The sequence below is a fragment of the Pistacia vera genome, unplaced genomic scaffold (assembly GCF_008641045.1).
Source record: "Pistacia vera cultivar Batoury unplaced genomic scaffold, PisVer_v2 Contig31, whole genome shotgun sequence".
Taxonomy (NCBI): domain Eukaryota; kingdom Viridiplantae; phylum Streptophyta; class Magnoliopsida; order Sapindales; family Anacardiaceae; genus Pistacia; species Pistacia vera.
In genome coordinates, this window is record NW_022196124.1 from 1,607,097 (window position 1) to 1,632,181 (window position 25,085).

At 33.9% G+C, this 25,085-nt stretch overlaps 1 protein-coding gene and 2 pseudogenes across 1 annotated transcript; 1 reads left to right on the forward strand and 2 right to left on the reverse strand.

Annotated features, from left to right (window-relative positions):
* Positions 1-1,248: 1,248 nt before the first annotated feature.
* LOC116136215 lies at positions 1,249-3,735 on the reverse strand (annotated as a pseudogene).
* A 1,525-nt stretch (positions 3,736-5,260) lies between these two features.
* The window catches only part of LOC116136144, a 28,924-nt pseudogene continuing 9,099 nt past the window's right edge, over positions 5,261-25,085 (reverse strand).
* On the forward strand, positions 22,333-24,334 carry LOC116136214 (transcription factor DIVARICATA-like). The gene is made up of 2 exons (XM_031421930.1): positions 22,333-23,403; positions 23,690-24,334. The coding sequence occupies exons 1-2, from the start codon at positions 22,967-22,969 to the stop codon at positions 24,174-24,176; spliced, it is 924 nt and encodes a 307-aa protein (XP_031277790.1). The 5' UTR covers positions 22,333-22,966; the 3' UTR covers positions 24,177-24,334.

Below are 25,085 nucleotides of genomic sequence, written 5' to 3' on the forward strand. Positions count from 1 at the left end.
GTCCCAAATGCCCAACTCTAGTCATTATGGACAATTATTGGAGGTTGGGATATGCTTAGTTGGACATATTAGCGATCTCTGATTCATCACGTGTCATAGGTGACGTCAATAGCGTTGCATAAATTTGTTGATCGAGGACAACAACGTTGTCGACAATGGCACTGGTAGTGACAATAGTACTGGTTCTGATAATAAGGGATAATCAATGAAATATAATAAGAATAAAGATAGGTTGATAAACACTTTTCACAACTTTCTTTCACAAACGCTGATGTGACAACTTATATTTGGCTAGACCAAACTCATTGTTGGGCAGACGGAACCCATTGTGAGCTAACACTAGAGGTGTTAAAAAACGGTTAACCGCTTTTTTGAACCGAACCAGTTTTTCGGTTCGGAAAAATTCTCGAACTGAAACCGAACCGGTTTGGAGGAAAAATTGGTTTTGAACTGGTTTTCCCTTTTTATTTATAAAACTTATTTTTTTTATTTTTTCCTAAATTAAATTGTAAATATAAATAATACATATCCAAATAAAAATTAAACATTCATATATATCCATTGACCACTACTAATAATACATTAAAAATATTATTATTATTTTATTTAATATATAATATATAATAATATTATTTTTTATTTAATATATAATTTTTATTTTTAGTATATAATAATATCTATAATATAAAATATATATATATATATATATATATATATATATATATATTTGTAAAACCGGTTTCGATCGGGTTAACTATTTTTATTTTTTCCCAAACCGGAAATTCGATTTTAAAATTTTTTCAAACCGTAGCTGAACCATTTTTTCGGTTAACTGGTTTTCCGGTTTGGTTCGGTTTTTACATTTTTTTGAACACCCTTAGCTAACACATAGTGTTTGTGAGAGAAAGTTAATGAAAAGAGTTTATGAGTATAATATTATTGATATAATAATGATTATTTTAATAAAATAATTTAAATTTAAAATATATTGATTTAATGGTAAATGATAAATTACAAATTAAAGAAAAGGGTAAATTGGACATTTTATACGCCCATTACCAGTAATGGATGTCATTCCCCTCAAATTTGGAAGGAAAACTACTACACACTTTTTTAAGAAATAAGATTCCTATTTTTTATGCCACTACTATGAACCAACCTAAGCAAACATGACCTTAATTCTTTAATTGAATAGTAAGATATTGTAACAACGAAATGTAATATTAATTATTAAACTATTGACCAATCTTGAAAAGTCTATTTTGCCCCTCTAGTGGTTGATTTTCATTAACATCAGTTTTCTTATGGGGGGTAAATAACAATATTTGAAATGATAGGATCTTGCTATAGACCCAAACCCTGGGGGGGTACATGTAATTCGTGGAAATCTCGTTTAAACAAACAATTAACAATCAATTTACATATTATCAATAATGCTAGATTCACAACCTCATATAACAACTCGTCGTTGGTTAACTCGCAAATAGATAGACGGGACCCATGCAAGCAAGCGGGACCCATTTCGTGAGTTGACTAATGACAAACTACCACCTCTCACAACCCCTGACATGACAACAAGTCATTGGTTAGCTCGCAAATGAGTAGACGGAACCCATACAAGCAGACGGAACCCATTTTACGAACTGACTAATGACAAACTCTCACGTCGAGAGTTGTAAGAGAAGGTTGTGAGATTGGACTATGGACCTAGCATTACTCATCTACTTATTTGTATGTCAACCCAAAATCGAGAGAAAACAATGGATCATAAGCATTATCTGAAGCATTCATTGGTAGCTGTTCAACTCCTCTAAACCATGTAACTGGGAGTTGGCCTGTGAAATCATAATCTCCAAAGATAACATCTGCAATTCCCCTTCCTTCACTTCCAGGAAGCTAGGCAGCAACAAAAGCATCTAATTTTTCCAACAACTGTGGCTCCACAGTTAAGGGTCTTCCAGATATCAGAATTGCCAACGTCGGGATTCTTTCCGCGACTGAGTTTGTTACTTCACTTCCTTTGATGGGGATTACAAGTTCTGCGTTATCACCACCATTTTCTGCATATGGTTCTTCACCAAAAGCTACAATGGTGAAAGAAAAATCGTCTTTCTAAGGTATGGGGAGAAGGATATTGCTCGTAAATCACTTCTGTTTTGTCTCCGACTGCCTCTTTGATTGCTTCCAAAATGCTTGTGCCTGAAAATGAAATAACTTGTAAGTAATGCTTGTGTCATGTAATTTACGGGAGGAAATAACCATAAAACTGCTGACCAACTGTAATACCGCCGCTAAGTCCACACTTAGTTTTTGTCCATCCTCCACATTGATAGCCAAGATCATTAGCATGTGTTCCAGTGACAAGAATTCTTTTAGAATTTCTGTCTAATGGAAGAAAAGGTTTCTTCGGATTCTTTCCATTCTTTAGAAGAACCAAAGACTTGCGACCTGCTTTGCGAGCTAGTTCTCTATGCAGCTGTAGAAAAACATTGGACTTGATATCAATTCTCAGACTCAGTTTTTGTTAATATATACACTTCATGATATCATAACATTGGAACAGAAACAACGAAAAAGAAAAAGAAGAAGGCAACTCTTTTGTTTCTTTATTCTCTAAAACCTGCTTATTTCATCTGGAAGGTTGCCATGATTCAGCAGAAACATTTGTTGGGGATTCATGGATTCACAATTTGGTGAAAGCATAAGTGATAAACCTACGGTGCATAAGGTGTACACCCTTAAGGGGCGTAATAGACATTAATGAGGTGGTTACGGTGTAGGGTCCACAATTCACAGCTGTACGGTGAGTAGGAGTCTGTTATGAGAATAAGAATTGTGTGAGTAAGGGCAATTGTGGAAAGGGTTAGTATAAAAACATGATGAGTCTAAGTAGCAGATTAGCATAATTTTGGTGGTAAAATAGTGGAGGTTCCTGGCTCCTCGAAATGCTAGGATTTATGGTTACCGACTCATTCCATTCCATTATCTTCTGATTCCATTTGTTTTCTGCTATCTGATTAATACAAATATAGCTGAGGTTATACAGATTGTGTTTCTTGCATTCTTTTTGTTGCGGATTGGTTGTGGATTGGGTTTGATTGCAGGTGAACATATCATTAGTTTCAAAGCTAGAGTGGGGAATGGTAAAATCCAAAATGGAGAATAGGATGGATAACTTGGAGAAAGAGATGAATACAGTAAAGGAAGACATCAGTACCTTGAAGATTGACATGGGTAGTGTTAAGGAATATTTGACAGAAATGAGGGAATTAATGCGCATGAGAGAAGAAAGAGTTGGAAGAAGAGACCGAGAAAGAGAGAAATCCTCTTCATGAGCAGAGAACCAGAACATCGGTGGAGAAAAGGAACCAGATCGAGGAGACAATGGGGAAGTTGGGAAAGAGGAGAAAAAGAACACACGCAAGCTGGAGTTGCCAATCTTTAATGGCGAAGATCCATATGGATGGTCCTTCAGAGCAGATCGTTACTTCACCATCAATCGTTATCAGGAGACAGAGATGGTCAATGCAGCAGCAGTTTGCATGGAGGGGAGAGCTCTGAGCTGGTATCAATGGGTTGAATCCAGAGCACCATTTTAGTCGTGGGATGCATTCAAAACAGCACTGATTGACCGATTTAGGCCATCATTTAAAGGATCTACCTATAAGGCCTTAGTAGCCTTGAAGCAAGATGGGACAGTCACAGAGTACCGAGAATAGTTTGAAGCCAATGCTGCACCATTGAAAGATTTGGGTGAAGATCTGTTCAAGGGGATTTTTGCAAATGGGTTGAAGGAGGAAATTAAAGCTGAAATACGATTAACTCAACCAACTTCTTTGTTTGGGCTGATGGACCAGGCCCACAGGGTTGAAGAAAGGAATTGGGTGTTAGAAAAGTATAGGCCCAAATCATTTAAAAATCAAATGGGTAGAAGGGAACCTTATTCACGGGTCAAACCAAACCCTGATGCCTCACGTTCAAACTGGTGGAATACCAGCGCAAAGCCCCCAGATCCCCTTTCGTTTTCGTCAAACTCCAACAAGTGGCCTAAGCAAAGGGAGAAGTCAACTGAGTTTGTGGGATCCAGCAACCGGAACGACAACTTCCGACGACTCTCCAAGGTCAAAATACAGTTCAAACGAGAGCACGGGCTGTGCTATCGCTGTGACGAAAAATTTGGGCCAAACCACATGTGTAAGAACAGATCTCTGCAAGCGCTACTCCTCCTGGATGACGAAGATGCAAATCCACCAGAAATTGAGACAGAAACTGACAATGACCCCAACTGTGAAGGTAAATCTTTATCTCTTTCGATGAACTCCATCGTGGGTATCTCTTCGGGAAAAACTTCGGAGTTAAAAGGGCAGATTAGGGATGAGAGTGTGGTGGTGTTGGTGTTGGTGGATAGTGGGGCTTCCCACTATTTCGTTAATCCCGAATCTTATGGAAGTAAACTATAGATCTCATCATCCGACTAACCTTTTCGGAAACGGTCTAACCCTTGTAGCATTTTGGGAAATAGAAAATAACGACCATTTGTCATGTAGCGGTGTGACAAACTCTAATCCTGAACCTTATGGGAATAAACAACGAATCTAATCATCCGACTAAACCTTCCTAGTGTCATGAGAAGTACAGTTGCCAACACATAAAACTATATTCTACCCAACCCAATGAGCAAAGAACAGTAGACACACAGAAATCTTAATATAAAGTTCTCCTACAAGCATAAATGACAAAATTATCCCACCATCCCTTTCACAGATGCACTAGCCTTTACCTAGCAAGTTGCATAGGAAAGAAAAAAAGGCACACCTTGTTTAATTTATTCTTATTTCTGTTGTTCAACAATTCTTAACTAGTTGTTACATTACAACCACATTCATAATATCACAACTTCATACTTTCGGTTATATCTATCTTCACTCCTCACAAAACAAATATTCTGATTCTTCTCCAGGATTGCTTTAGTGTAAATCACACTTATCAACTGATGTATACAACTGAACCTCTAATCTGCAGCTACATATTTTAAAAAAGCAAACATAAAAGTTTCATATTCCGAATTCAATGATTTCAATAAATCACAAACGAACAATAGTTCATCTTGACCGTGATTTAGAACTACCCTCTATCTACACTAGTATAGTCATGACTATTGGTTGTGTGTTTTATTCTCTTTGCTGCTTCACTGGCCCGCCAAGATCTGAAAAAATAATTATCTTGTGGGTTCTTGTGCTACATTTGGGAGGCAACTATATGAAGGGAGGGAAAGCAGCAGTATTTTATATCTCAATAACAATAAAAAAAGTAATCATGCATGAAGGAGTTGAGATTTAATTATTCAAGAGGAACATATCAGATTACAACAACATAGTTTGAGGCATCTTAGGAGAAGAGAAAAATTTTAACATACCATGATGAATGATGATAATAATATATGTCACCATCTGGGATTCTGATCTGACATTCTATCTTACTATCTCCTGCTTTCGAAACGGAATCGAAATAGTTCAGTATTTGCGTATTGATCTGATCATGCTCACCTCAGCATAGTTTTCACACACAGCTGGTAATTACTAAGTTGAACCTCTTGCTCAACAAACTATAATCGCCTTCGATGAAAAAGACAGGTTCATGAACATTTTTGATACAATTATGACAAGGAAACAGTAGGATTGTGATAGAATTTTATGAATCTGAACTAACTAATTCCACAGTAAGAACCTCAAACCTTAGACCAGCTTGGTTCATAAGATTATTTAGTCCAAGGATTTCTCCTTATTGCATGCCAACCCAAAACCGAGAGGAAATAAAGGGTCATATGCATTATCTGCAGCATTCATTGGCAGCTGTTCAACATTTCTAAACCATGTCTGTGGGAGTCGGCCCGTGAAATCATAATCCCCAAAGACAACATCTGCAATTCCTCCTCCCTCACTTCCGGGCAACCAAGCAGCGACCAAAGCATCTACTTTTTCCAATACCTGTGGCTCTACAACCACAGGTCTTCCAGTTATCAGAATAGCCAATGTGGGAATTTTTTCAGCGACTGAGCTGATAACATCACTTCCATTGAAGGGGATTAGAAGCTCCAAGTTGTCACCGGTGGTTTCCGCATATGGTTCTTCACCAACAGCTACAATGGCAAATGAAAAATTTTGTTCAGCTAAAGTGTCTGGTGATGGATATTTTTCATAGATCACTTCTGTTTCGTCTCCCACTGCTTCTTTGATTGCATCCAAAATGGTTGCACCTGAAATGTGATTATTTTGTTAGTACAATGCCTGCGTTACACGAGGAGGTAGATTTTTTTTGTCCATACGTCATTGTGACAAGGTTTACTAGGAGATCAAACTGAGGCATTATAAATTGGAACATAAGCTGAAACAGGAATCAGATATGTTGGTCTTCTTTTTTACTTTCTTCACTGCCCGCTGCGTGTGAATTGGAGGGGGAGGGGTGAGTGGTGTGCTTCTCAGACATGGGACAGAAATCATGTCTATTTAACTTGAAAAGAAGTATTGTCACAAAATTGGAAGCAATTAAACTCAAAATACATAGCAATAAAATTAAATATAATCATACATGGTAAAATGTGCATAAACATGAGAATATGTGTAGGCGCATGCATCGGTGTGAGGTGATTATGAATGTCTATACCTCATGGAAAGAGTCTAGACTCCAGCAGATGTCAATCTCTTTTACTAATAAGCAGACTAACAAGAAGAAAATAAAGAGAAATGATAGAGAGAAGTGGGGGCAGGAGAATACAGCTGCATACCAATTGTAATTCTGCCACTAAGTCCATACCAAGTTTTTGTCCATCCTCCACATTGATACCCAAGATCATCAGCATGTGATCCAGTGACAAAAATTCTTTTAGCATTTCTGTCTAATGGAAGAAAAGGTTTCTCAGGATTCTTTCCATTCTTTAGAAGAACTAAGGACTTTCGAACTGCTTCACGAGCCAGTTCTCTGTGAAGCTGCAAAAAAATCATAAAAGACATGATATCATCTCTCAGTTACAGGCAACCTTCATTCGGCAACCTTCATTCATAATTAAAAGGCATTCAGTTGTCTCCACCATAAGTAAACCTTAAAATCAGAAAAATAAACAAAAGAAAATAAAAAAGAAGAATGCAACCATTCTATTTCTTATATTCTTTAAAATGTTGTCCTTTTGTTTGGACAAAATGGCTCTGCAATTTTCCCCCCTTTTCCCTTTTGTGATAAAGGCTTTCATACGATCCAGGAAGGGAATCATAATATGGATGCACGATTTGGTGATAGTTAGGCAGTTGGACATCTGAGGCAATGTCAGTATAAGAAGAAAAGCATGAAATAATTTATCTGTAAGTTGGTATGACATGACAGAAATTGGGCTTTCTAGTGATGAGAAAGTCACAGGATGTCTAATGCAAATGAAGAACTGGACTCCAGAAATTTACCTTGCAACCAACTGTATCAAGCAAAGACTTGTCAGAGAAGGGATACTCAAAAAGACCAGCAACAAACTTCACTCTCAGTATTCGTTCAACAGCATCATCAATCCGAGAAATTGGTACCTCGTCAGATTCCACCAGAAATGTCAAATCGTCCACAAATTGTTCGAATCTAAGAGGAACCATAACCTGCATATTGTCTCAGTCAGGAAACCTATAGCGTGAATGAAGGAAAACAACCTCTAATTGGACTTAAAGGAATAAGACTCTACCATGTCAATTCCAGCATTAATAGCAGACGAAATGCAGTAGCGATAGTTTGATCCATGAGGTTTCCAAAGTCTGTCAAGACCTTCCCAATCGGAAATTAAAATACCCTGAAAACAAATATTACTGTATCAAGCTTTACTGCAATTTAGCATTGATACACTCAAAGAAAAGAAAGAAAATTTAGTAAAGAAAGAACAAAGTGAATATACATATAAAAATCAACTGTTACTTTCTAATTCAGAAATTCTCATCATAAATAGTATTTTTAACCTGGATGTGCAATTATAATATAGTATTTTGACAGGAAAAGCTTTAGGCATTAACAGGATGTATTGACAAACATATACAATCAGGGTTGTCTACCTTAAAACCTAGCTTATTTTTCAAAACTTCTGTCAGGAGAAAATGGTCAGCATGAAGTTTGCGGCCATTCCAACTAGAATATGATGCCATGACAGTGCAAACTCCTTGAGAAATACAGTCCAGAAAAGATAACGGTTGATCTTGGGAGGTCAATAGAAATGTTCACGAATGACGGAGTTGCAGTATAAAAGATAAATTTAAGAAGTTGGATCATTAAGTAGGGGGTTCAAAAGAACCGATTGGAATCGGAATCGGTGGGTACCTAGGGTTTGGTTTGGCGGTTCCAAATTTTGGAAACCGTTACTATGCGGTTCTGGTTCTTATAGTTAGAAACCGGAATGGGAACCGAGACTAATATAAATAAAATTAAAGAGTTGGAGTTATAAAAACTTTTGTAGAAAAAGTAATGTGATACATTATATTTTATTTCATAACATTTAAAGTAAGTTGGTTTGATTTTTGAGAATCTATCTTTACAAAGTTTATGGAGTTTGTAATTTTGAATTTATAATTGTAATTTTATTTTTGTTAACAAGTTCCAGGTGAGGGGTATTTGTAAGTTTTTAGGGTTTTTGCCATTTTAAAATTTAAGGAACGTCGGTTCTATGTTCCAGTTCCTTAAAAATGCAAGAATACCCCTAATTTAAGGGTTCAAAGTGTCAAGATTAATGATAAGCAAGCCTGATGTAAAACTTAAACTTTTAGGGACTACATTGTAATATATCTACTAGTTTTTCCAAGGAAGTAAATGAGAAAACAGAGGACAGTCAATCAGTAGTTAGGCGTGCGGCCCGGCCACAAATGCCAATATGACTTCCCCAATGATTTTATAATTACAGTACTTGTTTCATTTTAATGATTTTATGACTTAATAAAAGTACATACCAATTATAAAACCATGACAAATAATAAGAAATATATTTATGTTCAGTTAAGCTAGCTGATACTGGCCCAGGTTTAAGCCCACATCAACCCAACTTGGCTGTACTCTATACTAGGACTCCAGAATCAATGCAAATTTAATTTCCCAAATATACCCTTTCACGCTCTACACTCTTAACCAAAAAATACATATATTATTATTTATTTAATTAAGAAAGTTGGTTAAAATACTTCAAAAACAATTTTTAAATATGTTCTTGAAACAGAAAAAAAAAAAAAAAATCAACTTCTAAATATATGAAATAATCATTCTTATTAATATTCCTAACAAAATCTCTCCCTTGTGATCGGATGATAACCTTTTACCCGTTAGGAAAATATCTGTAGATAATATATTGAGTTATAAGAGAGCGCCTACCACAATTACGTAATTACTTTATTCTATTGGGTGAGGGTGTTCCGTGACCTTAAAGATTAGGCGGGTTTGACTGACAATTGTGTTGATCCCGGATACCTCAGTTATTAAAAAAAAAAAAAAAAATAATATTATATATATATATAAAGATGATGCAAAATTTTTTGATATTAGAAGTATTTTTCTAAGAATTAAACATATAATATTTTTCTATTTAGAAGTATATATAATTCAACAGTGTACATTGAAATAAATAAAATGGTGTGACAATCATTTAGGTAGGATATCATAAATGAGTAATTTATCTTTAATTACTATTAATAAATTTTTATACCCAATTGATAGTTAGGTGTCCACTATTAACCTACTTGTGGCATATTTATCTTTTGACTTTTTCTTATTTTTTTTACTATAAACGTTAATCTAAAATAACCTATAGTTTGGAGCTTAATAAATAACATTTACATTGCTATAAATTACATAATTTTATTTTTAGCAAAATTATTTAAACTATATATTATAAAGACAGAAAAGTAATAATTTTTGATTCTTTGGTAAGTGCTTATTGCTCTCATAGATATAGCATGTGCAGTAACGCACTGAAGAGGAGCATGAGATGGTATTATTCTCTACTCAACTCCACTAATCAACATTGTGTAAAAGCGATTGGAGATGTGAGAGGCGGTGGTTGGCTGGCCAAGGAGTTGATAATCTAGTGAGACCGGTAGCACGACGAGTTTTTTGTTCATACGGTGGACCCTATTGGGGCGGAAATATTTGGCTTCTTCGTGATGGTTGGTGTCATCTAACTCGTGTGGCCAATCAACGTGTGACAGTTTTGTAATGGAGTACTTTTGACTGACCCAAACTCCTTGAGATTGTAACCGTACAATTATGTGGGAGACTGCGCAATGAGAGTTGTAACCGTGTGGGGGCCACCGCATCAAGTTGCTGTCGCAATTGAAAGTTGATCAGGACCGTTGCTTTGGCGGCTACCGATCGAAACTGACCGTAATAATGACACAAGCAAAAAAAAAAAAAAAAAGTAAAAATATATAAAAGAAATATTGAATAAATATTCTAATATGTTTTATTTTAAAAATGTGTGTTTTTTTTTTTTTTTTTTAAACGATATGAAAAGATTCAAACATATCTAAAATTAATCTCTTTATATGAATGAAATTTTGAAATAGAGATAAATTAAACCATTAAAGTAAATGATGATCACCGAACATATATTGTAAGAAATGTTTGTACAATTAACGATTGTCTCAAATTCTTAGAATGAATTGAGAATAATGCAGAGATATATCACAGACCTTAGGTTCGATTCTTCATCTAAGCATCCCAAATTCAAATGGGCCATTGTGATGGTGAGTTGACCGAACACCTTGATTAGAAAAAAAAAGAAAAAAAAAAGATTGTACGATTAGTTATAAATGTGTTAGTATATTAGGGCTTCTGAAATTGAATTCAAGTGCTACTAAAATTGAACCCAAATGGAAAGTTGTGATCATCTTTTGGCTTTATTTAATTTGTTGATGAAGGTGATCGGACGGTGGAGGAACATGTGATTGACTAGTGCATTACAGTGGAGCTTGTATCATTTCATGATGAGCTGCCAACGCCTTGGCTTCTTTCACAACTCAGAAATTGAAAAAAGCCAAAAATAAAAAAAATAAAAATAATAATAATAATGGCTTTTTCTTAACATTATTATTTTAATGTTGAAAAATAGACTGTGTTATTATAAAGAGAACAACTTTTCATAAATTGCAGTATCCACAATCGCCATAACCTCCAATCACAACCACCACCATCTTCTTCGTTTCATTCTTTCAGTTTTAACATATTTTTTGTTTCAAGTTTAGTATTTTCAGTTTAGTCCTTGTTGTTACTATACTTACTTTTTTTTTTTTCCCCCGCTTTTTCTTTTCTTTTCTTTGTTGCTCAAACCTCAAGGAAAAGGAAGAAAAAGGATCTTTTCCAGCTTTTGTCATGAATTCAGAGTCTTCCTAACTGGGTTTTTTCCATTTCAGCTTTTAGTGTTTGTTTCCCACTTATATTTCAGTTGCTTCTCTGCTTCTCAGCTTATAGCTACTTAGATTAATGGGTTGTATGTTAACTTTAGTTGTTGGAGGTTTCCATTTCATTAAGAGATTGTTTCTGGTTTTTTTTTTTTTTATTTTGTTGGGAGAAAAGGAGTTCACGTTTCAGATCTAGTAGTAGGTGCTAGTAGGTAATTTAAAGGCTAAGGTGTTTTCAAATAAGTATTTTTGTTTTTTTAAAATGGAATTGTTTTTTTATTTTTTGATTATGTTGAATGTTTTATTTTCAAATTGTGTGTCTTTAATCACTTTTTTTTTTGTTTTTGTTTTTTTTGTTTTTTTTTTGGAGTAGCCTCCTATAGTAAAACTTATCGATTCCTTTGCAATGCTTCATTGATTCTTTAAGAACCAGTATGTTATATTTCATGTGACTCCCGCCATCTTAACTTTTTCTAATTTTTTCTCCTTTCATATGCTTCTTTCCTTCGACTCCTCTTTTGTCTGCCTTTCCTCTCGTTTCATCTCTCAAACCCAAAAGCTTCAAATTTGAATCACAAATCACTGTAAAACAATCACAAAACTTATCATCATCATTCTAATTCATTAACATTGTGTATTGTTTTTTGCATCAACTTTGCTGTGATGAGTGGGAACCAGGTAACTCCCTTCACCATATCTTTCAACCAGATTGGGTTCTTGAAGATAGCAAGACCACAAAATGGACAGCCAAGAGAACAAAATTTTGAGAAGCTTTAGCAATATATGATAAGGATACTCCTGATCGATGGCACAAGTCGCGGCGATGATCCCTGGGAAGACAGTTGTAGATGTATTAAGCAGTATAAAGAATTGGAGGCTGATGTGAGCAATATAGAAGCAGGGCTGATTCCAATTCAGGATAATAATACTAATTCCTCTCCATTCACATTGGAGTGGGTTAACAATCATAATAGCTATGATGGGTTCAAGCAATCATGGAATTGGTGGAAAGAGGTCCTCGTCAGTTCGCCCTGTGAGCAAGAAAGGAAGAAAGGAGTTCCGTGGAAGAAGAGGAACATAAGTAAGCTTTCGTTGAATGTTTGATATTGATATGAAGAATATTTTTGTCAAATTATAGTGAATTTTGAATTGTAGCCATATTATGTGATATCTGTAACTTTGTATTGATTTGTATTTAAAAATAGTCTTGAGAGTGATAGTCTAATATGTTTGCAGGTTTATTCGTTTGGTTATTTTTGAGATAGATATTCAATGATTTTCTGCAGGCTGTTTCTGTTGGGATTGAAAAAGCATGGCAAAGGAACTGGAGAAACATCTCGCGTAATGTGTACCAGTAGAACGCCAACTCAAGTGGCTAGTCATGCTCAAAAGTACTATCAGGCAGCTCTCTGGTGGTTAAGTAAGAGGAGAGCTAGCATTCATGACATAACAACTGTAAATCTGACGATGTGAGAACTCCTTCTCCGGACAATCCTCCTTCACCAGATCAGTCCAAGGGCTTTCTGAGCAAACTGGTTCTGGTGGCTTGTCCAGAACACAATTTCAATGGCATCATCAAAAAATGGATCAATCATGTCCTTTAGTTCAACACAAGGAAATATGTTAAGACATCCCCTTATGGGATGAAATCATATGGGCTAAAAATGCCAGGACAGAATCTGCAAAGAGGTGCAGTGAATGAGCCTTACTTTGGACTTCAAAATCTGGCTTTTCAGATGCAAACCTCATGGATAAGATGCTCTTTTCTTGAAGTATCAGTGGCTCGACCAGCAGCCGTGTTTCTTCAACAGCTCATTAGTATAGTGTGTACTTGTATTTGTGCTTTTTCCTTGTTTTTATGTAAATATATTTATGAAGAATTTGAGTTTAGTCATGGTATTATTAGAACTTGGAGGGGACAGGATTGTTTTTTGCTTGCAAATTACAAGTTCTGAAATGTGAAACCGAAAGAAGATTCTCAAACCCTTGGAAGTTTAGTCTTTGCATTTAAGATTCTGTAGTTGAGTTGGAGGTCTTGAGATTTCTCTCTTGATTAGTTACTCTCTTTATGTGGTTAAGTAGGCAGAGACATGCATCTCCAATAGGCATGGTGGATATTATTGTCTTCAAAGATTGTAGGAACTGAAAGTGAGAAGAGTTTGAAGCACAGATTGGCTGCAGTGCACAGTTTTGTCCCATTGTTGATGCCTCTGAGAAAGATTAGAATGCAGAAAGAGAAGTAATGCATGGCTATGGAATTTTAAGAGCATTTGGAGATGAAAAAAAAGGGCATCACCAAGATAAGCATCTTCATTATAAATGGAAAGCTCGGAAGGTGGTTTAAAGGCAAAATGCCTATCTGACGCTATTTCTATGAATATGTAGTGGTATTACAGTGAAATGACACTATTTCTGCTTTCCTATTACAGGGCATCTTTGTATTTTATCTTTTACATTACTTAATCTCCTTTTGAATTTGGTCAAATCCCTCAAAAATTAGTAAACTGTTCGTGAGCAGCATCCTATGTGATTCTAAAACTTTAAAACACTGTGAAAAGAATCCTATTTTAAAAAAAAAAAGGGCAGCGTGATTGATTGTGCTTGAGCTTCGAAGCTAAGTTGAGAGGCTGGTGGCTCCAAATTCCACCAAACTTGAATTACATATTCACTACTCATTATAAGACCTTTCTCAAAAGGCCTCTAGGAAAGAAGGAGAAGAAGATCCCTCTTGGGGGTGCATATTATCGTAATTTAAGCACAAAATATAGTACAAAGTAGCTGTTTTATTATTAATTTGATGGTCATCTCTGTGGCATGAGAATGAAGACTAATCTAAGACCACTACTCACTGTACAGAACCTGTATTCTAATGGTACGGTACTAACTGTAGTTTAGATTTAAGTAGTCATGGAGACAATATATCTATAGCTTTAGGCAGAGTTGATTAAGTTAGTAATTAAAAGGATCAAGGGTGTTAATAGAGTACTAATTCAGTGGGGGTGTATGAATATTCATAATCTATTAAGACAAAGTACCAATGATGGGGAAGTACTATTTTCATAATATTCAATGAATGTTCAACCAAACCAAAAACACACGCATACATACAATAACGACTCTCTCTCTCTCTCTCTCTCTCTCTCTCTCTTACACTTGAAAAGAGAATCTTTCTTTCTTTGTTGATTGCGGCTTTGAAATTATGTTATTATAATGACAAAGTAGCTACTATTTCTCCATCCATTCCCTCCCCCACATGCATTTTCCAACTACAATACAATTCATTTTTTTTTTTTTTTTTTTTTTTTTTTTTTTTGTGATAGGAGTGTTTGAAATAGTTAGTGTATCTTGACTAATTCTTCGGTCTAAAGTTAATGACTGGATAAACTTTTACTGCTACCTTATTACAAACCAAAGAGAATCAAATCAAAATCTCAGTCCTATTACCTATTGGCATTTAGGGTTTTATGGGTTTACATGTTACGATTTACGTTTTACTTTTCATTCATTACTCACTCTAATCATAGTCAAAGAGTTTTAATTACCCTTAATTAGTCAAAGTGTTAATCACCCTTCAAGTAATCAATCTATTTAGGAGATTAATATTCTATGCATCTAATCCATCGTTTCACAAAATCCATTTCTAGCTCCATGAATTTACAATTTTCCTTCTCTAAACCATTTAAATTGGTTGTTTATGTTAGAAGAAGTAAGTTCCTTGGTTCAATAAGATGGGCATTGACACAAATTCTAACTTATAATTTTATTGTATTATTTTGCTCCTCCACAAAAACAACAACTTTCTTTCTTTCTACTTAAATCTTTGATTTATTTAACTCTCAATGAATTTTCAACTTAGGTTGACACTCAAAACAAAACGACAAACCCTAAAGATAAACCCCATCTCTTTGCTTTGCCTTTTTCTTATACTATTATGCTTACTACTTACTTGCATCTTTTAATCCCGAATCTTATGGAAGTAAACTATAGATCTCATCATCCGACTAACCTTTTCGGAAACGTCTAACCCTTGTAGCATTTTGGGAAATAGAAAATAACGACCATTTGTCATGTAGCGGTGTGACAGCTCTAATCCTGAACCTATGGGAAAAAACACGAATCTGATCTTCCGCTAAACCTTTCTAGTGTCATGAAGGACAGTTGCCAAACAAATAAAACTATATTCTACCTAACCCAATGGCAAAGAACAGTAGACACACAGAAATCTTAATATAAGTTCTCCTACAAGATAAAGACAAAATTATCCCACCATTCCTTTTACGAAGCACTAGCCTTTACCAGCAAGGTGCATGGAAAGAAAAAAAAGGCACCTTGTTATATTTCTATTCTGTTGTTCAACAATCTCTAACTAGTTGTTACATTACAACCCCATTCATAATATCACAACTTCCTACTTCGGTTATATATCTTCACTCTCACAAAACAAATATTCTGATTCTTCTCCAGGATTGCTTTAGTGTAAATCACACTTATCAACTGATGTATACAACTGAACCTCTAATCTGCAGCTACATATTTTAAAAAGCAAACATAAAAGTTTCTATTCCGAATTCAATGATTTCAATAAATCACAAACGAACAATAGTTCGTCTTGACCGTGATTTAGAACTACCCTCTATCTACACTAGTATAGTCATGACTATTGGTTGTGTGTTTTATTCTCTTTGCTGCTTCACTGGCCCGCCAAGATCTGAAAAAATAATTATCTTGTGGGTTCTGTGGTACATTTGGAGGCAATATATGAAGGGAGGGAAAGCAGCAGTATTTTATACTCAATAACATAACAAAAGTAATCATGCAGAAGGAGTGAGATTAATTATTCAAGAGGACATATCAGATTACAACAACATAGTTTGAGGCATCTTAGGAGAAGAGAAAAATTTTAACATACCATGATGAATGATGATAATAATTGTCACCATGGGATTCTGATCTGACATTCTATCTACTATCTCCTGCTTTCGACACGGAATCGAAATAGTCAGTATTTGCGTATTGATCTGATCATGCTCACCTCAGCATAGTTTTCACACACAGAGGGTAATTACTAATGAACCTCTTGCTCAACAAACTATAATCGCTTCGATGAAAAAGACAGTTCATGAAATTTTTGATACAATATGACAAGGAAACAGTAGGATGTGGATAGAATTTTATGAATCTGAACAAACATTTTCTATTTTAAGATATAAATATTATTTCAAATAAAAAATATATAAAAATTGAAGACTATGTGACAAAAGCACCAACTTTATTATAAAATTAAATAAATTTTCAAATATTCTTTTACTGGAAAAAAAACAAATAATGTACCAAGTTTACTCGAAATCGTATTTTCCCCGACACGGATGGGATGGCACGTGGGATGCATTTTTCATCCTTCAATTATGTACTTAAAAGTTATATTATATGATTAATTGTATAAATTAAGACATTAAGTACAATTATGTACTTTCCTTAAGACTCTTGTGTTATTTTATTACTCTTAATCCTAATATTATCGGTTTAATCATCACATCAGATGTGATACACTAAAAGGCTTCTAACCCCGTTGCTTTGCTTGCTATTAAAGTATCTTATATTATATGCAAAATTTTAAAGATAAATAAAATATTTAATTATGGGTAAAAATCGAGTTAAATGTTGTTGCACGTCCAAAATTAATGTCTTTATCGTTGAAATGATCATAGCCTATAAATGAAGGTATAATACTCAGGGTAAAATAGTCGATTTATTTAGAACGGTATGAATCAATTATCTATAGAAAGACATTAGGGGTAAAATAGTTATTTTTCTTACGGATAAGTATTGAAAAAGTCAAAGATGAGTATGCTTAATTACATTTAATGATATTAATTAAGTAATAATTATGTTTAGTGCGAAATGATCAAAATACCCTTATATGAAGAATTAAGGACTTATGAGTTATATAATTAAAATAATTGGGTCAATAGTATAATTTTGGAAAATAAATGAAATATTTTCCTATAAATGAGATGAAATTCGTTCAAGCCAAAGGAGAGAGCATTTTTTTTTCATTTTCTCTCAAATCTTTCATAAAACAAGCTTTCTTTCTCTAAGGTTTAAAGGAGTTTTGCATAATTTTTCAAGGAGAACAAGATAAGAGCCCTGGATACTTAAGTTTAAGGGTTTAAGGTAAGGATTAAAAACCCTAGATTTGATGTGATTTGAAGATTTGAAGTAGATGTTGAGATATAATGTTATATATGTAGGATTAAGGTGTAAAAGAAAACAAAAGCAAAGGATTTGTTGGAGGAATTCTTTAAAAAGGTAAGGAATGACCTCCCATGACTTTAGGGATTATGCTAGGGTTTGTAGATTTTTATGAAACCTTAAATTAAGGCTTTAAGGCATATAATTAGTTGATGGCAAGTGTAATTGAACTCATTTATTCTATTTATTGCCTTATCAATTATACGTTTTAAAAAATACGGTACAAGTATGTATGAGTTTAATACGACACATTATCAATAATACATTTTGAAAAATATAGCAATATCAATCCTAATTTTAGTATTTTTCATGGGTCATTTTGTTAAAATTTATATAGTATTTCAAATATATGGGTTCGGTAAAAAAAAGGGTATGAGAATTTTATAAATATGATATGGCAAACGATAAAAAATATATTTATAAAATTCAGATATAAAAATAATTCACAAATAATACGATCTAGGAATATAATTCGCGAACGAATAATATTACTAAAGAACGGTAGTAAAAACCAAGAATAACTGGTATTTGAAGCAAAAGAGAGAGAGAGGGTGAAATTAGAAAGTGACAGCTTAATAATTAAATATGGGAAGTTATAAAGGGGCAGTTGCGAGATTTCGACAGATCAGGTCATTGATTAAGGGACACGTGGTCCCTCTTGAATAGAGGTTTGGGTTATTGCGAGATTCGATGTGCACCAATTAAAGATGATTGTGACTTTTCTAGTCAACAAAAGAACATGCCACATGTGACGCACAAATTCCACTTTCTCAATTCGATATTATTATTATGCAAATGCAAGCCTGGATTTGGTTTTGGATTTTACAAACCACCAATTTTCTGAAATGATTTTTCACCTATTCTAAGTATGTTTCTCATTTTTAAAACTTTGGGTTTGTTGGGTCCATTTAAAGAAAATATATATAGGATTTTAATTTAAAGTTTTTTTGTAAGGCAGGGATTTTAGCATCCATCTCTATCATTATCCATTATTTTTCCCTTTTCCATGTATTGGCTTTATTAGAGTTAAAAGTCTAGAACTCATTTTGTTAGTGGGCATTTACAACAATATTTGACTCATTAATTTCTTCTTTTAAATAAATAAATAAATTTTATTCTTCAAATATAAAAGTTAACGAGGTGACCCAGCCATGGCTAGTCCAGCGATAAAGGGATTGCAAATGGTCCAATCCACTATTTTAGGTTTGATTCTTTGCTTGACGCAAATGAGTTATTGTGAGATAACTTTTTTTGAGGATTAGTTGAGAGTTGGCCTGAACAATGAAAATAACCGCCTTCAACTTCTATCTCATATCTGTTAGATTATAATAAATTAATGGCCATAAATTTCTATTCCAATTTAAATCATGAATTTTAAGTTAAAATATACCATCCCTATATATGGTTATAAGGGCTAGACTAAAGTTGATCTTGGGAGGTCAAATAGAAATGTTCACGAATGACGGAGTTGCAGTATAAAAGATAAATTTAAGAAGTTGGATCATTTAACGTAGGGGTGTTCAAAAGAACCGATTGGAATCGGAATCGGTGGGTACCTAGGGTTTGGTTTCGGTTCCAAATTTTTGGAACCGTTACTATGCGGTTCTGGTTCTTATAGTTAGAAACCGGAATCGGGAACCGAGACTAATATAAAATAAAATTAAAGAGTTGGGAGTTAATAAAAACTTTTGTAGAAAAAGTAATGTGAATACATTTATATTTATATTTCATAACATTTAAAGTAAGTTGGTTTGATTTTTGAGAATCTATCTTTACAAAGTTTATGGAGTTTGTAATTTTGAATTTATAATTTGTAATTTTATTTTTGTTAACAAGTTCCAGGTGAGGGGTATTTGTAAGTTTTTAAGGGTTTTTTTGCCATTTTAAAATTTTAAGGAACCGTCGGTTCTAGTTCCAGTTCCTTAAAAATTGCACCGAATACCCCTAATTTAAAGGGTTCAAAGTGTCAAGATTAATGAATAAGCAAGCCTGATGTAAAACTTAAACTTTTAGGGACTACATTGATAATATATCTACTAGTTTTTCCAAAGAAGTAAATTAGAAAACAGAGGGAAGTCATATCAGTAGTAGGCAGTGAGGCCCGGCCACTAAATGCCAATAATGACTTCCCCAATGATTTTATAATTACAATACTTGTTTCATTTTAATGATTTAATGACTTAATAAAAGTACATACCAAATTATAAACCATGACAAATAATAAAGAATATAATCTATGTTCAATTAAGTTAGCTGTTAGTACTGGCCCTAGGTTTAAGCCCACATCAACCCAACTTTGGCTGTACTCTATACTAGGACTGCCAGTAATCAATGCAAAATTTAATTTCCCAAATATACCCTTTCATGCTCTAAACTCTTAACCAAAAAATACATATATTATTATTTATTTCTAATTAAGAAAATTGGTTAAAATACTTTCAAAAACAATTTTTAAATATGTTCTTGAAACAGAAAAAAAAAAAAAAAAATCAACTTCTAAATATATGAAATAATCATTCTTATTAATATTCCTAACAAAATCTCTCCTCTTGTGATCGGATGATAAACCTTTTACCCGTTAGGATTAAATATATCTGTAGATAATATATTTGAGTTATAAGAGAGACGCCTACCACAATTACGTAATTACTTTATTCTATTGGGCTTGAGGGTGTTCCGTGACCTTAAAGATTAGGCGGGTTTGACTGACAATTGTGTCTGATCCCGGATACCTCAGTTATTAAAAAAAAAAAAAAAATATATATATATATATATATAAAGATGATGCAAAATTTTTTGATATTAGAAGTATTTTTCTAAGAATTTAAACATATAATATTTTTCTATTTAGAAGTATATATAATTCAACAAGTGTACATTGAAATAAAATAAAATGGTGTGACAATCATTTAGGTAGGATATCATAAATGAGTAATTTATCTTTAATTACTATTAATAAATTTTTATACCCAATTTGATAGTTAGGTGTCCACTATTAACCTACTTGTGGCATAATTATATCTTTTGACTTTTTCTTATTTTTTTTTACTATAAACGTTAATCTAAAATAACCTATAGTTTAGAGCTTAATAAATAACATTTTACATTGCTATTTAAATTACATAATTTTATTTTTAGTAAAATTATTTAAACTATATATTATAAAATAGACAGAAAGTAATAATTTTTGATTCTTTGGTAATGTCTTATTGCTCTCATGATATATAGCATGTGCAGTACACGCACTGAAGAGGAGCATGAGATGGTATTATTCTCCTACTCAACTCCACTAATCAACATTGTGTAAAAGCGATTGGAGATGTGAGAGGCGGTGGTTGGCTGGCCAAGGAGTTGCATATAATCTAGTGAGACCGGTAGCACGACGAGAGTTTTTTGTTCATACGTGGACCTTACATATTGGGGGCGGAAATATCTTGGCTTCTTCGTGATTGGTTGGTGTCATCTAACTCGTGCTGACCAATCAACGTGTGACACGTTTTGTAATGGAGTTACTTTTGACTGACCCAAACTCCTTGAGATTGTAACCGTACAATTATGTGGGAGACTGCGCAATGAGAGTGTTGTAACCGTGTGTGGGGCCCACCGCATCAAGTTGCTGTCGCAATTGAAAGTTGATCAGGACCGTTGCTTTGGCGGCTACCGATCGAAACTGACCGTAATAATGACACAAGCCAAAAAAAAAAAAAAAAGTAAAAATATATAAAAGAAATATTTGAATAAAATATTCTTAATATGTTTTATATTTTAAAAATGTGTGTTTTTTTTTTTTTTTAAACGATATGAAAAGATTCAAACATATCTATACAATTAATCTCTTAATATGAATGTAAATTTTTGAAATAGAGATAAATTAAACCATTAAAGTAAATGATGATCACGAACATATATTGTAAGAAATGATTTTACAATTAAAACCGATTGTCTCAAATTCTAGAATGAATTGAGAAATATGCAGATATATACAAGACTTAGGTTCGATTCTTCTTAAGCATCCCAAATTCAAATGGGCCATTGTTGTGATGGTGAGTTGACCGAACACTTGGTTAGAAAAAAAAGAAAAAAAAAAGATTTCGATTAGTTATAAATGTGTTAGTATATAGGGCTTCTGAAATGAATTCAAGTGTACTAAAATTGAACCAAAATGGAAAGTTGTGATCATCTCTTGGTTATTATATTTGTTGATGAAGGTGATCGGACGGTGAGGAACATGTGATTGACTAGTGCCTTACAGTGGAGCTTGTATCATTTCATGATGAGTGCCAACGCCTTGAGCTTCTTTCACAACTCAGAAATTAAAAAGCCAAAAAAAAAAAAAAAAAATAAAAAAATATAATAAATGGCTTTTTTAACATTATTATTTTAATGTTGAAAATAGACTGTGTTATTATAATAAAGAGAACAACTTTCATAAATTGCAGTATCCACAATCGCCATAACCTCCAATCACAACCCACCACCATCTTCGTTTCATCTTTCAGTTTTAACATATTTTTTGTTTCAAGATTTTAGTATTTTCAGTAGCCTTGTTGTAAAGATACTTACTTTTTTTTTTTTTTTCCCCTTCTTTCTTTTCTTTCTTTGTTGCTCAAACCTCAAGAAAGAAGAAGAAAGAAGAGATCTTTTCCAGCTTTTGTCACTGAATTCGAGATCTCTAACTGGGTTTTTCTCCATTTCAGCTTTAGTGTTTGTTTCCCACTTATATTTCAGTTGCTTTCTCTGCTTCTCAGCTTTATAAGCTACTTAGATTAATGGGTTGTTATGTTAACTTTAGTTGTTGGAGTTTCCATTTATTTTTAAGAGATTGTTTCTGGTTTTTTTTTTTTTTTATTTTGTTTGGAGAAAAGGAGTTCACTGTTTCAGATCTTAGTAGAGAGGTATTAGGGTTCTGTATCAAGGGCAATTTAGAGTTAATAATTTTGTGTTTAAAAATAAATTTTTTTTTTTTTTTCTGAGAGTTTATTTTTATTTATTTGAAAGTTGTGTCTTTTCAAGATTCCTTGTGGAGTATGCCCCTATAAATGAAAAAAGCTATTCTGATTCCTTGCAAATGCTTCATGATTTAACACTGATATTTTTCATTGTGATACCTCCACCTCCACTTCTCTACTCTACATTTTCCTCTCATAGCTTCTCTGCCTCTTGCTCTGCCTTTCCTCTGTTTCATCTCTCAACCCAAAAGCTTCAAATTTTGAATCACAAATCACTGTAAAACAATCAAAAACCTATCATATCACTTCTAATTCATTAACATGTTGCATTAGTTTTGTGTTTTTGCCATCAACTTTGCTGTGATGAAGTGGGAACCAGAAGTAATCTCCCCTTCACCATATCTTTCAACCAACAATTGGGTTCTTGAAGATAGCAAGACCACAAAATGGACAGCCCAAGAGAACAAAATTTTTGAGAATGCTTTAGCAATATATGATAAGGATACTCCTGATCGATGGCACAAAGTCGCGGCGATGATCCCTGGGAAGACAGTTGTAGATGTAATTAAGCAGTATAAAGAATTGGAGGCTGATGTGAGCAATATAGAAGCAGGGCTGATTCCAATTCCAGGATATAATAATACTAATTCCTCTCCATTCACATTAGAGTGGGTTAACAATCATAATAGCTATGATGGGTTCAAGCAATCATGTGGAATTGGTGGAAAGAGGTCCTCGTCAGTTCGCCCTGCTGAGCAAGAAAGGAAGAAAGGAGTTCCGTGGACAGAAGAGGAACATAAGTAAGCTTTTTCGTTGAATGTTTGATATTGATATGAAGAAATTGTTGTGCAAAATTATACTGAATCTTTGAATTTGTAGCCTATATGTTATGTGATATCTGTTAAACTTTGTATTGATTTTGTATTTAAAAACTAGTCTTGAGAGTGATAGTCTAATATGTTTGCAGGTTTAATCGTTTGGTTATTTTCTGGGTTGTCTAGGCTAATTTTTTAGATTGCCATGTTGAATTTGATTTTAAATGGTTTTTTTTTTTTTTTGAGATAGATATTCAATGATTTTCTGCAGGCTGTTTCTGTTGGGATTGAAAAAGCATGGCAAAGGAGACTGGAGAAACATCTCGCGTAATTTTGTTACCAGTAGAACGCCAACTCAAGTGGCTAGTCATGCTCAAAAGTACTTCATCAGGCAGCTCTCTGGTGGTAAAGATAAGAGGAGAGCTAGCATTCATGACATAACAACTGTAAATCTGAACGATGTGAGAACTCCTTCTCCGGACAATCAAAGCCCTCCTTCACCAGATCAGTCCACAGGGCTTTCTGAGCAACCTGGTTCTGGTGGCTTGTCCAGAACACAATTTCAATGGCATCATCCAAATAATGGATCAATCATGTCCTTTAGTTCAACACAAGGAAATATGTTAATGACATCCCCTTATGGGATGAACTCATATGGTCTAAAAATGCCAGGACAGAATCTGCAAAGAGGTGCAGTGAATGAGCCTTACTTTGGACTTCAAAATCTGGCTTTTCAGATGCAATACCCTCATGGATAAGATGCTTTTTTCTTTGAAGTATCAGTGGCTCGACCAGCAGCCGTGTTTTCTTTCAACAGCTCATTAGTATAGTTGTGTACTTGTATTTGTGCTTTTTCCTTGTTTTTATGTAAATATATTTTATGAAGAATTTGAGTTTAGTCATGGTATTATTAGAACTTGGAGGGGACAGGATTGTGCTTTGCTTGCAAATTACAAGTTCTGAAATGTGAAACCGAAAGAAGATTCTCAAACCCTTGGAAGTTTAGTCTTTGCATTTAAGATTCTGTAGTTGAGTTGGAGGTCTTGAGATTTTCTCTCATGATTAGTTACTCTCATTTATGTGGTTAAGTAGGCAGAGAAAATGCATCTCCAAATAGGCATGGTGGATATTATTGTCTTCAAAGATTGTAGGAACTAGAAAGTGAGAAGAGTTTGAAGCACAAGATTTGGCTGCAGCTGCACAGGTTTTGTCCCATTGTTTGATGCCTCTGAGATAAGATTAGAATGCAGAAAGAGAAGTAATGCATGGCTATGGAATTTCAAGAGCATTTGGAGAATGAAAATAAAAGGGCATCACCAAGATAAGCATCTTCAATTATAAATGGAAAGCTCGGAATGTGTTTTAAAGGCAAAATGCCTATCTGACGCTATTTCTATGAATTATGTAGTGATATTAACAGTGAAATGACACTATTTCTGCTTTCCTATTACATGGGCATCTTTGTATTTTATCTTTTACATTACTTGATCTTCCTTTTGAATTTGGTCAAATCCCTCAAAAATTTAGTAAACTGTTCAGTGAGCAGCATCCTATGTGATTCTAAAACCTTTAAAACACTGTGAAAATGAATCCTATTTTAAAAAAAAAAAAGGGCAGCGTGATTGATTGTGCTTGAGCTTCGAAGCTAAGTTGAGAGGCTGGTGGCT

Bases quoted from the DNA above. Each gene is read 5' to 3' on its own strand.
- LOC116136214 (XM_031421930.1), top strand. From the start codon at position 22,967: ATGAAGTGGGAACCAGAAGTAATCTCCCCTTCACCATATCTTTCAACC. The intron at 23,404-23,689 runs GTAAGCTTTTTC...GATTTTCTGCAG, and splicing joins TGGACAGAAGAGGAACATAA to GCTGTTTCTGTTGGGATTGA.